We start from the raw sequence: 14501 nt of genomic DNA, 5'->3' as shown, positions 1-14501 counted from the left end.
GAGAGAGAGAGAGAGAGAGAGAGAGAGAGAGAGAGAGAGAGAGACTAAGGAGGACACCCCTGTAGGAGATGCTCCTCACATCCCATTCCCTCTCCTTCCCTTCCTTCACCTTCTCCTTTTTTCTCTCCTCCCCTCCCTTCCGTTCCTTCTCTGAGGCAGGGTCTCGTGTAACCCAGGCTGGCCTTAAATTCAGTGTAGCTGGAGAGAGCTTTGATCCTCCTGACCTACCTCCTAAGTGCTGAGATTGCAGGCATGCTCCACCACTCCTGGTTTATGTGGTGCTGGGATCAAACCCAGGTTTGCTATATGCTGGGAAAGTACTCTACCAATGGAGCTATATCTGTGGCTTTGTTTCTCCCTCTTGCTTCGAAGTCCCCCTCTACCATCACACCTCCCACCCCTTCACCTTCTTCTTCTTTGATCTCTCCTCACCTCCCTCCCTTTTTCTTTTCTGGTCTTGTTCATCATAGATGCCCTAGGGGAACTTCCCGAGACTCTGCCAGCCTGTGGGAGCACCCCGCTCCCCCTGGGCCTTTCCTGTGGTGCTTGGCTCTGCTAGAATCCTGCAGTCAGGTTTGTGCTTATTTCTGTAAGGTCTGTGTTCCGAACTCTACAGGGGCAGGAACTGTATCTGTTTTATTCTCCCCTGAATCCAGTCTACCTTGGTACAGATTAAGTTCTTTATAAAAACGTGTTAAAAGAATGAATGAATATTCCATGCCGTAACTCAGTGAACCCACTCCTGCTCAAAGGCTCCAAATTGTAGCCAGCCATGCTTGTCACTTAAATATGAAGGCTTCTGTCTCTTCATCCATAATCTCCTCCCTTGGATCAAGTGGTACCTGCTAAGATCATCTGTTAGGGGCCTGCAGAGTTCATAGCTATGAGGCCCAGGGACATGTGAGGGATCCCCAGCCTTCTTCTTCTGACACGAGGCCCGTAGTTCTCTTCCTCCAAAAAGCCTTGCTTCCTTTCTATCCAAACCTTCTTTACCCTTCCCATCCACCAGGACTCTGCAGGGGGTTACTTAGCCTGGGGTTCCTGGAGATGGCCAGACAGAGCTCCACACCATGTTCTTTACTTCAGCAAGCCTCAATGAAACACTACATTTTGAGCAAGGCCACATCATTTAACTGAAAGAGCAACAGGATCACATGGGTTGGGTATAGTCAATAAAAATTAGGAAAGCAGATTAGGCATTATTTAATAATGCAGTTTATCAGCTATGAATATTTCTTAAGTAAGACCCATGAAGGGAGAAAATAACCACAGTGATTCTCCATAAGAGAATGTGTGGACTCCTGCCAGAGTGTTCTCTCTCTGGGGACCAGTATCCTCCTAGGGCCCTTCAATGAGGTGGGGGCTGTTGTTCCACAGAAGGGTTGTATCCCTGGGAACTCCTGGGGTCAAGGCAGTGTCCTTTTCCTATGCACCCAGAGGAGATATTTTACAGTCATCTCAGGAGTACCTGGCCGAGCATCCCTGGGCTCCTCTGTCTAGCAGAGGCACCCTTGCTTGGCACCACATGCTCTGAGTGACTGTGAAAGTGAGACTGGCAGTGGAACCCAAGTCCAGAAGCATGGCATGTCACTGCTACTAGCCCCCTGCTCACCTAAAATCGTCAAGCCCTTCAGGACTCAAGCACAGGGAAAATGTGTGTGTGTGTGTGTGTGTGTGTGTGTGTGTGTGTGTGTGTGTGTGTGTGTGTTCAAAGAAATCCGGGTTGTGAAAAACATCCCAGTCCAAGCTGGGGCTCATAGTTTCCCAAAGGGTGCTCATAGTTTCCCATAACACCCTGGAGCTGGGAGGGGTGGGGTAGAGTAGAGGAACAGGATGCCAGACTGTTATCCTAACTGCCCTGTACCCACGGCCTCAGCCATATTCTCTGAGCCTCCCAAAGTGAATGGTCCTGATCCATGAAACTGCCTGAAGTGTGTTGGGGGAGGTAATCCTTGGGCCTCTGCACAAGACAGCTGGGTTGAATCTTTCCACACTACGCGCGACCTACTTACTATGAAAGCTGTTTGTATCTGCCTACACTTACCCTCTTCTCTTACTTCGTCACAGAATGCCATCACCATGGCTTAGTCCCAGTTCCTCTTGCTATCCCAGGCTTTGACACATCTGCTCTCCTACTTACTGTGCTCCATTGGCTTCCTCTAAGCTCACTTGACACCCATACACACTTTGGATGACAGCTCAAATGTCACTTTGTCAAGAAATCTTCCCTGATACCCTCAGTTCCTTTGACTTCCCGTCTTGTGGCAGGTAACAGTTATAATTGGGTGTCTATTGGTAGTTGCCTATAAGCCTCTTACCCACAGCCTGATAAAAGCAATGTTGCTCACGTTGAAATTTCCAGACCCTGGGACTATGCCTGGTACATCAAATAGAAGGTCACTAAACATCTGATGAAAGAAGAAATGAAGGAGCGTGAGCTTCATCTGCCCATCTCTCTTCAGCTGTGCTGTCTTCTTTACCCCATGGTCCTAATGGTCTTCATGGCTTTTCTACAAAAGACTCCTAAAGTAAGCCTTGTTCTGCCTCTAATTCCAGCCACACTCAGCCTGTGTAAAGATTGACTTACAATAGGCTTCTGTGCCTATTGTATTAAACCCACGTATTATGATAAACCCATTGTGAATTTGAAAATACCCCGTCAAAGATATGTTGAACATACCTAGCATAGAGAATAAGGCAGCCTAGCAGTGTAGTGTTCTGTGCAGTGTCAGGTGTTTACCTCGTGATGTGTGGATGACAGAGGAGCAGCTTTCAGTGCCCCTTGCTGATAGCCAGTGGAAGGACCAAATTTCAAAATTCTAGGTATGGCTGCTCTCATGGAATGCAGTTGCCTCTGTATGCAGAAATCCTCAGTCAAACCATTGTCAGTTTGGAACCTTCTGTAATTTCTTTTTGGTCTTTATAAAATGAAAATCTAAGGACTGGGGGTGTGGCTTGGTTGGTAGAATGCTTGCCTGGGATATGTAGGCCCTGGGTTCCATCTCCTACACCACAAAAACAAATAAAAAATACTGAAAAATCTAAACATCTCTCTTATTCCTTCTTTCTTTGCTCTGAGAGCAAAGCCCAGTCTCTTCCTGTGGTTTCTGAGGCCTTCTAGACCTGGATGCCTGATGGCCTGACAGCCCAGCTCTCACATCTCCTTCATCCTTTCCGCATCACTTGGCTCACACTAACGGTGGCAGTCTTCCAAATTTGCCACGGTTGCTCACAGCTTCCCCTCTCCCACCGTAGGGCATCTTTTTCTACCTTCTTTCCATCCTGAAAATCCTTGTCTGTGCCCTGCCAGTACCTGCAGTTGCTGGCAGTCCTCCCATCTCTACTTTCTACCAGGCTCTAAGCTTCTCAGGGTTCATCTTTCCTGTCTGAGCCTCCATACCTAGTAAATAAGCGGAATTGCTAAGCGTTGATTGAATGGACACCCCCTGTCTCACGCCTGCTCCGCCACATGCTCAACCTTGGGAGGCCTCCTCTTTTCGTTAAGATTTCTGACGATCCTATCCAAAACATTCACAGTCAAAGCTGCTGCTCTCCCTCTTTTCCCCAGAGGCTTCTGCTGGCCCCGGGAGGATCCTTTGTCCAGCCAGCTGCTCTTCTGTGGCCTGGTGGGTGAACAGCATGCTGTGTAGGAGCTGAGGGGAGAGGAGGACTTGGGTGGGGTGGGCTCTCCCTGGCATCTGGTCCTCTAGAACACATTGGAACTGTCACACAGTTGTTAAAATGGTGAAATGTTCCCACACTGGTTCTTAAACAATCAGTGACTGCCATGGGCTACCTACCACTTCAGATGCCCTGGACCCTCTCCTGAGCCCCTTGCCCTTACCCTCTGATCTGTCATTAAAAGATTATGCCTAGCACAGAAGCCACCCTTGCTTACATGCACAGGTGGTGTGTATCACAATGACTGTTAGATTCCTTGCTCTTGGAGTACTCAGTGACTAGGAAAACAATGGAGGTCAGCAGGTCTCTGAGGGGGAGCAGGTCTGGAGAGCAGGTTCTCTAGAGGCTCTGAGGACAGGGGTCAGCTTTCTGCTTACCTCATTCTGCATAGCCACAGGCATCAAGGCTGGCTGACACAGGGCAGGGCCCCCCAGCAGCAGGTGAAAGGCAGGTGGTGTCTGCACTTCCCACAGAGGATAATTGACCACAGTGAGCTTGCTGAAGTTGAACTTGTAGGTAAACCTCTTGCCTTTGGTCTTGTGCAGGATTCGCTTATTGTAGTAATATCTAGAGAATTGAGGTCAAGAATAGAGAGTTGACCGTGTGAGGAGGGAGGAGACTCTGTGTCTCCTCCATCAGCCCTGTAGTTCCTGGAGCACACCAGACATCTACCCAGAAGTAAAGACATGTCCTAAGGCCTGTAGTAGTGGGCTGCAGCCCGGAAAGCCAGAAACCACAGCCCTTTTCTTTGAACTCTGCCTCTTCTACCACTGGCCATCTCTTCTCACCTGAGAGCCCTGCTCAGCTTGTCATAGTTCATCTGAGGTTTACATTTCCTGCGGCCCCAGAGGCGAGCCACCTCATCTGGATCCTTGATGACAAACTCCCCATACTCTCCCTGCTGCCAGGCGATGACATGGCGGAACTCTTCCTTCTGCAGCAGTTCCAGGATGAAGTGCCACAGCTGGATCTGCCGGGAGCCTGGTGATGACTCGGTTTTATAGGCCCAGTCAGGAAAGGCCAGACCTAGGGTGAGGAAGGGAATGTGAGGGCCACCTGCTGCTCCCTGCACAAGTCAGCTTCAAGAGCACAGGGAGGAGGCTCACCTGAGATACAGTAGTTGCCAGAGGTGGCCAGGATGCCATCTGCCAAGCAGCTGCAGTGCATAGTCTACGGTAGGCAAGAGAGGGTTGAGTCTGGGCCTCAGGAGAAATGGTCACTGCCTGAGATCAAGGGAAAGAGGGAAGGAATGGGGGTGAGGAAGGAAGAAGAAAAGAATCTAAGACAGAAAAGGGAAGCTGAGGTAGGAGTTTCCTTGTACACAGGGCAGGCCTGGCTTCTGTGTGGATCTCCTTACTGCTCAGAGGCCCCTGACCTGAGGGTGGGGGGTTTGGGGTTTGAGCCACTTCCACTGAAGGAGAGGCAAAGAGTCCTCCATCCTGACCCCTGATGGGGGATTTAGAGAAAGCAGGCTGTCCTTAGGGCTTAGCAGAATTTCTAGAAAAGAAGAAAGAAGACAAGAGAAATTGGAATTATTTTTTTCTAAACCATAAGTAGAAGGGTGATGGCATGTATACATACTGGTAACTTTTTTTTTGTTTTTTTTTTTGTTTTGAGACAGAGCCTCATATAGCTGAGGCTGAATCTTGCTCACTATTTAAATGAGATTGACCTTGAACTCCTGATCCTCCTGCTTCCATCTCCTAAGTGCTGGGATTACAGGCATGTGTACCACATCTGGCCCCAGACAATGGTAACTTTAGAACAATTTCACATTTGAGATGAGTGGGGATTTCCGTGTTGTTTTCAACAATGAGCCCAAGTGCCATGTACATACGTATCCAGTAAATGATTACTGACAGAATAAGTGAATACTAATGACTTATCAATAGTGTCTTTTTTTTTTTGCTGTAACTTTTTTTTTGCTGTTGTTGCTGTTCTTTTTGAGACAGGGTCTCCCTGTAGCCCCAGCTGTCCTGGAACTCACTATGTAGACCAGGCTGGCCTTGAACTTACAGAGATCTGCCTGCTTCTGCCTCCCGAGTGCTGGGATTAAAGGCATGCGCCACCACGCCTAGCTTGCTGTAACTTTTTTTTTTTTTTTTTACTGTTACCTCCCTCACTTCCATCACCCCTGAACTATGTAGGATCCAGTCTTTCTTTAAAAAATTTTTTTTGATTTATTTTTATTTTGGGTATGAGTGTTTTCCTTGCATGTATGTAAGTATACCACATGTGTGCAAATTCATGGAGGCCATAAGAGGGTATAAGATTATCTGAAACTGGAGCTACAGATGATTGTTAGCTGTCATATGGGTGATAGGAACCAAATCTGGGTCCTCTGCAAGAGCAGCCAGTGCTCTTAACCACTGAGCCATCTCTCCAGTCCCAGTCTTTCTTTCTTAACCCTTTCCCCCAAAGATGTTACTCCTTCCCAGATAGTTGAGGGACAGGACTTGAAGCTGGACTTGCCTTTAAGCTCTCTCTCCCTCCCATGGCCTGGAGCCAGAGAGGGACAGTGACAGCCAGAGAGGGACAGTGACAGATTTGGATATAGGTGTGCCGTGAGAAGTTGTGACCAAGAAAGGCCAACAGGCAGCGCTTTGCTTGTTAATGGTGCCAGGGAGGTAAAGCCAGGACTGACCAGAGTGAGGGTTGGACTTAGTTGGGCTATGGAGGCAGAGGCATGACTGGTCAGGGTCAGGATTGGACCCAACTGGGCCACAACTCTTTCTGGCATGGCCCAATAAAGCTGTGTGTTTTCACCAAGGCTGTGCTGGTGTTTCAAAGCTGTGGCAGTTGTGAATGCTCTTCTAGCCCCTAGTCCCATGTCTGTGGGAGAAGGGAGAAGCCACCCATGCCCTGGGCACGTCCCAGGCTGTACCAGGATCACAGCTAGACTGGGGCAGTCAGGTCCTGAGGATGGCTGACCTACACATCATAGATGCTCTTCTTGGGTGGCACCTCATAGAAAAGGGAGTCTGAATCACAGATAGCCCTGGGACCATCAAGATCTACCTCTCAGGAGGCTGGGCTGGTTGAAGGTGGGCACCAGGGACAGGAGGTGGGGCAAAAGGGGGCTAAGTGCAAAGAACATGGAATCTTGATGAATTTGCATGCCATCCTTGTGTATTGAGCATGATAATCTCTGTATAGCTCCAATTTTAGCATATGTGGTGTCGAAGTGAGCACTCAGCAGTCCATTCTTAGTAGCTGTGGTCCCCTCGGAGCTCAGGAACCCTGGCTGTTGTGTTCAGTACTGGCACCTGGGACCCCATCCTTGACACCATGCCTTGTACTCACAGATGCTCAGTAGCTATCTGGTGAATTAATGAAACATGGGCAAGGAAGATGGGAATCTTGCTGGTTCTCAACTGGGGAGTCAGGAAGGCTTTTGGAATGAGCCCCAGTGAGACAGACTTGCCTGCTGCAGGCTAAAGGAGGAGAAAAAGCATTGGGGCAAGCCTGGATTCAAGAGAGGATGCTGGTGCAAGAGGCTGGCTTCCACTGTCACTAAAGGAATGTGAATGGTGTGCAGGAGGACTGGAGACGGAGAGGGCGGGGGGTGCGGCAGGATGTGGAGCCTGTCCTTGGGGAACCTCCTCTCAGGTCCGGGACTCCCATGCTGGTGAGATCAGCATGAGTGAAGCATTTCTCTCAGCTAGAATTTAGTGGGTGTTCAGGTCTAGAGAGCACATGAACATCGTTCCATAGCAGCCTTCTACCATGTCAGAGAAGACACCGGCCGCACAGAACCAACGCTGCGCTGCCCTAAGGCTTCAAAAATGCGTCGTCTGTGGCAGCCCTTCTTAACTTTAATGAGCCTGAAAATCATCTGAAGTCTCTTCAAAAGGTAGATTTTAATGTAGGTGGACTTGGGGGACCTGTGATACTGCATGTCCAGCATGCTCTGAGCTGTTGTGGCTTATCTATGGACTATATTTTGAGTATCATTTTACAGAGGACCTGGGTTTGGTTGCCAGCAGCTACATGGTAGCTAACAATCACCTGTAACTCTAGCTCCAAGGGATCTAAACCCTCTTCTGGCCTCCAAGGGCATTGCATGACACGGTACACTTACATACTTGCAGGCAAAACACCCATATACATTAAATAAATAAAAATTTTTTTTTAAAAAAAATAAAGCTCTGACTGCTCTTGCAGAGAGGACTGGGGCTTGGTTCTCAACAGCCACATGGTGGCTAACAACCATCTGTAACTCCACTTCCGGGGGATCTGATGCCCTCTTCTGACCTCTGTGGACATTGCACAGGTGTACTTACATTCATGCAGACAAAACATATGTACATATAAAATAAAAATAAACCAATAAAAAAGAGCCTCTGGAGCACAGAAAAAAGCCCTGGAGACCGAGTGGGGTTATGTAGCTTCCACCAGATCCTTTGTTAAGTGAGAGATGGGGAGGCAGGACCTCAAACCAAGGTCTGTGATTCTAGTTGGTCATGGTGCACATGTCAATCCCAGCCCTTAGGAAGCAGAGGTAGGCTAGTCATTACAGGACAAAGCCAGTCTGGGCTACATAGTGAGTTCCAGAACAGCCTGAGCTACAGAGTAAGGCCCTATAAAAGAAGGGAATCCAGAGTCTTGGATGGTGTGGGGACCCTGGAACTGGGTACATGTGGGGTCCTAAGTTCCTGCCTACGATGAGAGAGGAGCAAACACTCCCCACCAATACCTTTTGTGAATAAAAAGAAAAAGATGGCCAGGCGTGGTGGTGCGTGCCTGTAGTCCCAGCACTTGGGAGGCAGAGGCAAGCGGATCTCTGTGAGTTCGAGGCCAGCCTGGTCTACATAGTGAGTTCCAGGACAGCTGGGGCTACAGGGAGACCCTGTCTCAAAAAGACAAAAAAAAAAAAAAAAGACAAAAAAAAAAAAGAAAGAAAAAAGTTTATAAGATTTAGCCATGAACACAAGCTCTTGACACCTCCTTCTCTACCCTGAAAAAAAAGACAAAATGGTGGTGGTGGTGGTGCAGGACTGTGAGCCCAACACTTCATAGGTGGAGGCAGGAGGGTCAAGAGTCCAAGGCCAACACAAGACCCTGCCTCAGTGAGCAAAACAAAAGACAAAACACAACATACACTTCCCAGAAACCCAAGCAAAAAGCAGAATGGTATCAGGAGGAAGGTCCTAGCTGGCTCTGGATGCAGTAGCTTCCACCCCAGACGGCCCGTGTTTGGGAGCCACTCACAGGTCCACAAGCAGCTTTCCAGTGCTGGGTGTGGAAAGCCTTAGTGGAGCTCCTGCCGTCTCCTACAAGTCCTTCATTTCCTGCCTGAGGCTTTGAGCTGACACTGGGGGACCCTCAGAGAAGCACTTTCAGTTCTTCCTCTATGTCTGACAACTGCTTTTGTCACTTAATCTTAATTCCTTGTGTCCCATTTAAATTTTAAAAATTATTATTGCGCGCACACGCGCGCACGCGTGCGTGTGTGTGTGTGTGTGTGTGTGTGTGTGTGGTGTACACATGTGGAAATCAAAGGATACCTTTGTGAAATCAGTTCTTTTCTTCCACCTTATGTGGGTTCCAGGGATCTAACTCAGGTCTCTAGGCTTGTGGGGAAAGGGCTTTACCCACTGAGGCATCTTGCTGGTCTCTTTGTGTGTCACTTTAATCCACGCATTGCTGGAGGATGCCCCAGCTGGAGCATCTCACTCTGTGTCCTCTGACTTGTTCTCTCTGTCCAGCTTTGGCCCTCTCTGGGCTGCACACACAAAACTTGACCACGTTCTAACTGCTGGCTATGTGCAGCCCCTGCAGTCCTGCAGCACCCACAACAGGATTAATGTGTGTCCTTAGAGGGTGAGTATTGGGACCCATAAATCAAAGAGGATCATAGTCCAATCTGGAATGATTACTGTGGTTTCTCTAAAGCACTTTGTGCTTCTGGCAGGGCCGTAGCAGCAAGCAATTATCACTACCATTGTCCCCATCACTCTGATTACTAATAACCTTAAACACCTGGCCAGTATAAGCGTTCATTACAACACATGTAGGTTCTAGGTCATTATTTTTAAAAAGCCATGTAGATAACAATGAAAACAACAAACAACTTACTAGTTTTAAGCTAGGGTATGGTGCCAACAAAAACCTCCAAAGCAGACTGTACCTCGTTTGTAGTTAATGTGAATCCAGCCCCTTGGGCTGAGGACTGGCTACCACTCTTTCTTTCCTGTTATTTCATTGATTCTTCATAATAACATTTTTTTATTTATTATTTTTATTTTATGTGTATGCATGTATTGCCTGCATGTAGGTAAACGCACCTGTGTCGTGCAATGCCAGCAGAGGTCAGAGATCACCCGGGGCTGGAGTTATGGAGAGCTGTCAGCTGCCATGTGTGTGCTGGGATTCAAACCCCAGTCTTCTGCAAGAACAACCAGTGTTCTTAACCGCTGAGCCATCTCTCCAGTCCCCTTCATAATAACCTTTTGAGGTGAATATTGGCTACATTTTGCAAGCTGAGGAAACAGAGGCTCAAGAAGATTAAGAGACTTGCTCAAGATCCTGGTCAAGTGGTAGAGCTGGATAGGAACAGGTCTGTCTGACTCTAGCTCTGAGGGCAGAAAAGCTGAGGATGAAACTCTCTAAGCAGAGAGGCAAGGCTGGCAGGAGACCCTAGGCCCCAAGGGGATTGTCCAACCAAGCCTGCCATGTGGGCTCTTTGCCAGAAAGAATTTCAGCAGTGACTCCAGGAAGCCAGAGGACAGCTAGTTTAATGGGCAGGGTGTAAGAGAGATGGGAGCACACAGAAAGAGATGCATGTAGACACAGAGATACACACAGACAAGCACACAGATACAGACACATAGAGACAGAGACCCAGACAAACACACAGACACAGACACACAGAGACACAGGGACAGAGACACATACACAGAGACACAGAGATACATGCACACACAGAGACACAGACGTGTACACAGGCAGACACAGATGCACAAAGACACAGACAGAGACACACTCAGACACATACAGAGACACAGATACATACACAGAGACACAAAAACACACACAGAGACACAGGGACAGAGACACATACACAGAGACACAAAGACACATGCAGATAGCTAGTTTAATGGGCAGGGTGTAAGAGAGATGGGAGCACACAGAAAGAGATGCATGTAGACACAGAGATACATGCAGACACAGAGACACACACAGACAAGCACATAGATACAGACACATAGAGACAGAGACCCAGACACAGAGACACATACACAGAGACACAGAGATACATGCACACACAGACACACAGACGTGTACACAGGCAGACACAGATGCACAAAGACACAGACAGAGACACACTCAGACACATACAGAGACACAGATACATACACAGAGACACAAAAACACACACAGAGACACAGGGACAGAGACACATACACAGAGACAGACACACGCAGACAGCGACATGTGCAGAACAGAGACACAAAGACACACTCAGACACAGACACAAAAACACATGCAAACACAGAAACAGACACACATACATACAGAGACAAAGAGACACACACACAGATATAGACAGACGAGACACAAAGACACATACATACATACACACAGAGACACATGCAGACATATACATACAAACACACACACAGAGACACAGACACACAGGTAGATACATAGAGATACAGATAGATACACAGACAGACATACTGACAGACATACATATACACATATACACATAGTCACACACAGTATAGACATACAGATAGACATAGACATACACACAGACACATATACAGACATACACAGGAACACAGACACAGACACATACACACACAGATAGATACACAAAGAGACAGACATAAACACACAGATAAAGACAAATAGACACTCAGAGACATACACAGACATATATACAGACAGACACACAGGCATAAACAGACACACAGAGTCACATACAGATGGACAGACACAGATAGACACAGACATACCCACAGACACATAGATACATATACACACAGGCACACACAGAGACACAGACACAGACAGACATGATACATACAGAGAGATACACAGACATACACACAGACAGCAACACACATACAGGCGTACATAGATATAGACACAGAGAAGAGACATATATACAGAAACACATAGACACACATATAGACATACCCACACAATCACGCACACAAAGACATATACACGGATACACACAGAGACATACACACAGTCACACACAGACATAGACACTCAGAGAGATGCACAAAGACATACACAGAGACACAAAGATACATACATATAGACAGATATACAGACACATAGACACACAGAGACACAGACATAGAAACACACAGATACACAGACACACACATATAAGCAGATACATACATGTAGACAAACACAGAGACACACAGACACATAGACATACACAGACACACACATATAGACACACAGACAAACACAGGCACACATGCAGGTTCCCATGCATATACACATACACACACACACACACAAGAGCGTTCAAGTTCAATGCGGCACGTATATATATACAGAGGAGAAACTTTCAATGAAAGTCACTTTGTTGTTCCAGGTGTGGTGGCTCATATTTGTGATCCCAGCATTTGAGAGGTAGAGGCAAGAGGATTGCTCCTAGTTCAAGGCCAGCCAGGGCTACATAGCTAGGCTGTCTCAAACAAAACCAAACCAGGAAGGTTATAAAAGAAAGTTACTGTCATTAGGGAGTTCCTAGCATTGGGAGTGAACTGGCCATGTAAACGGACTGGACAAAGCCTGGGTTTTTCGGTGATTATGCCATTGAGTCAGTGAAAATGGGACTGTTGCTAAGTAAAGCGGGACACAGAGTGACAGACAGCATGAGTCTGACTGAGCCAGGTTTAGAGTGGAGTCCAGGACAGTGAGGTCAGCAGAGTGGAGATGAGTGGGCTGAGGCCTAGCCAGAGAGCACTCAGAGCTCTCTGCACGGTCCAGAGCCCACTCCTCCTACTAATCCCCAGTCTGACTGGAAACCTGTGGTCTCTGCCCTGGGTCTCAGCTGGTGGGAATGGCTGGTCCTGAGACTGCTGTGTACATTACTAAAGCTGTGCTGGTAGGAGAGGAAATGGGGCTGGCCTCCCCTGTCTCCTTTCCTTTTCTCCCCTGGGAACTCAAGGGGCACTTCTAACCACTTCTCACCCAGCTTGCTCTGTGTTGGCTGTGCCTTTTGTGTCCTGTCACTTTCTGTGTCCTCTCCCATGCTCCCACCCTGAACTTCAGAGGGTCTTGTCACTAAAGCCTCAGCCCCACACCTTTCCCACATAGCCCCCAGCGCCCTCCTCTCTCTCCCTCCAGCACTGGTTTCTTTCATTCACTGTATTCTCATCAGCTGTGCTTTAGGGGGGCTCTCTTGACACCTCCACCCTTATTCTCCCCACCCAGGCACAAGAAATCCCTGTAGTAAACACCTTCTTGGTAGAGCCAGGCCATTAGGAGAGAAAGTGAAAGTTCTAGAAAATAGTAGAGTGGGATCACTGATCATTGGCCTGAGGCTAGGTGATAGGCCAGCCAGGACAGCAGGACAGCAGTACAAGCACTGGTATCTGAAGTGGCCCTCTCTAGCTGAGATCCATGACACCTTCCACTCAGTCCCCAACCATCAACACTGTGATCACAACTGGCCCAGACCTCCAGCCTTGGCATGAGTCCTTCATTTTGCATCAAGCCTAAACCCATTTCATCTGGCTCTGTGCCCAAGTCCCCAAGCCCGTGGGCCCCCACTTCTTGGGCAGTGGCAGAGAGGACAAGCAGGTGGAGTGCTGGCTCTTCACCTGGCATCTTCTGTTCTCTAGCCTGTATCTGTGCTCACAGTCATAGGGACTCTCAGACTCCAGCTTTCTTGGTTCTAGTTCTTGGGAAAGAGTCTCAGGAGTCTAAGGAAGGAGGAGGCTGGTGGAAAGAGCAGCTCAGGAGGCAGCACTGCCCCCCGTGTCCCCTGCTGCCATCTTTAACCCATTCTGTGATCCCTATGAACTCACCTGCCTCCCTCTGCCTCTCTGCCAGCCTAGAGAAGTGCTCTTCACCCACAGTCCCTCCATGGCAGCAGTGAACCCCAGGTGTGTGGTCACCTGGATGAGGATGTAGTGGAGACCCCTGCTAACTTACCATTCATTCCAGAGTCTGGTCTGCCCCAGACAGCAGACATAGGACCCTGCTGGGCTTCCACGTGCACCTGCTCCTCACCTTGCCCCTTCCCAGGTGCTGCACAACTGGCTGCACAGCCCAGGGCACAGAGAGGAGATGGAACTTACCCATTCGCAGCTGGCAATTCCCTGTGCGCTGTCCGACTCCTTCTGGCTCACTCCTCACGGGCGACAGCCCTTGCTCATCGAGTTAGGGTTACTTAAAATGAGAGCAGGATCTCCAAGCTCCCAGCAGAGTCAATGTGGTTTGCAGACATACCATTAACCCTTCAAAGGCCAGTGGCATGGCTCCAAACGTCTCCAAGGTGTCCCCCATCCAACTGTGGAGTACGGCAGGATGTCTTCCCTTGGGGCAGCTGACTCCAACAGCAACTGGTTTTTTTGTTTTGTTTTTTTAATTCTTCTAAGGATTACTAACCCACTGGGAAGTTCCGCCAGCTATCTAGCCTTCCCACTCAGGCAGCTTTTTGTGGCAATAAGAGTTAAGACCTGGGGGGCTGGAGAGATGGCTCAGTGGTTAAGAACACTGGTTGTTCTTGCAGAAGACCCGGGTTCGAATCTCAGCACCCACATGGCAACCCACATGGCAGCTAACAACTGTCTGTAACTCTAGTTCCAGGGGATCTGATGGCCTCTTCTGTCCTCTGT

General features: G+C 48.4%; 1 protein-coding gene and 1 non-coding gene across 2 annotated transcripts in view; both read right to left on the bottom strand.

The window, feature by feature from the left end:
* LOC103752074 (ETS translocation variant 3-like protein) overlaps positions 1 to 4854 on the bottom strand; it is a 4989-nt gene extending 135 nt beyond the window's left edge. The window contains exons 1-4 of the mRNA XM_008855737.2: positions 4788 to 4854; positions 4470 to 4707; positions 4059 to 4248; positions 3569 to 3653 (exon numbers count right to left, since the gene is read on the bottom strand). Coding sequence (XP_008853959.2) covers positions 3569 to 3653; positions 4059 to 4248; positions 4470 to 4707; positions 4788 to 4848 — 574 coding nt within the window. The 5' untranslated portion in view covers positions 4849 to 4854. The remainder of the gene's footprint in view (positions 1 to 3568; positions 3654 to 4058; positions 4249 to 4469; positions 4708 to 4787) is intronic.
* A 1915-nt stretch (positions 4855 to 6769) lies between these two features.
* Positions 6770 to 6873, bottom strand: LOC115068060. Its single transcript, XR_003847446.1, has one exon. It is a non-coding gene; the product is annotated as a U6 spliceosomal RNA (small nuclear RNA).
* Positions 6874 to 14501: the final 7628 nt, after the last annotated feature.

This window comes from Nannospalax galili, unplaced genomic scaffold (genome assembly GCF_000622305.1).
Source record: "Nannospalax galili isolate Female #2095 unplaced genomic scaffold, S.galili_v1.0 scaffold591, whole genome shotgun sequence".
Classification (NCBI taxonomy): domain Eukaryota; kingdom Metazoa; phylum Chordata; class Mammalia; order Rodentia; family Spalacidae; genus Nannospalax; species Nannospalax galili.
The sequence above is the reverse complement of the archived record's forward strand: the minus strand, read 5'-3'. Positions and strand labels throughout refer to the sequence as shown.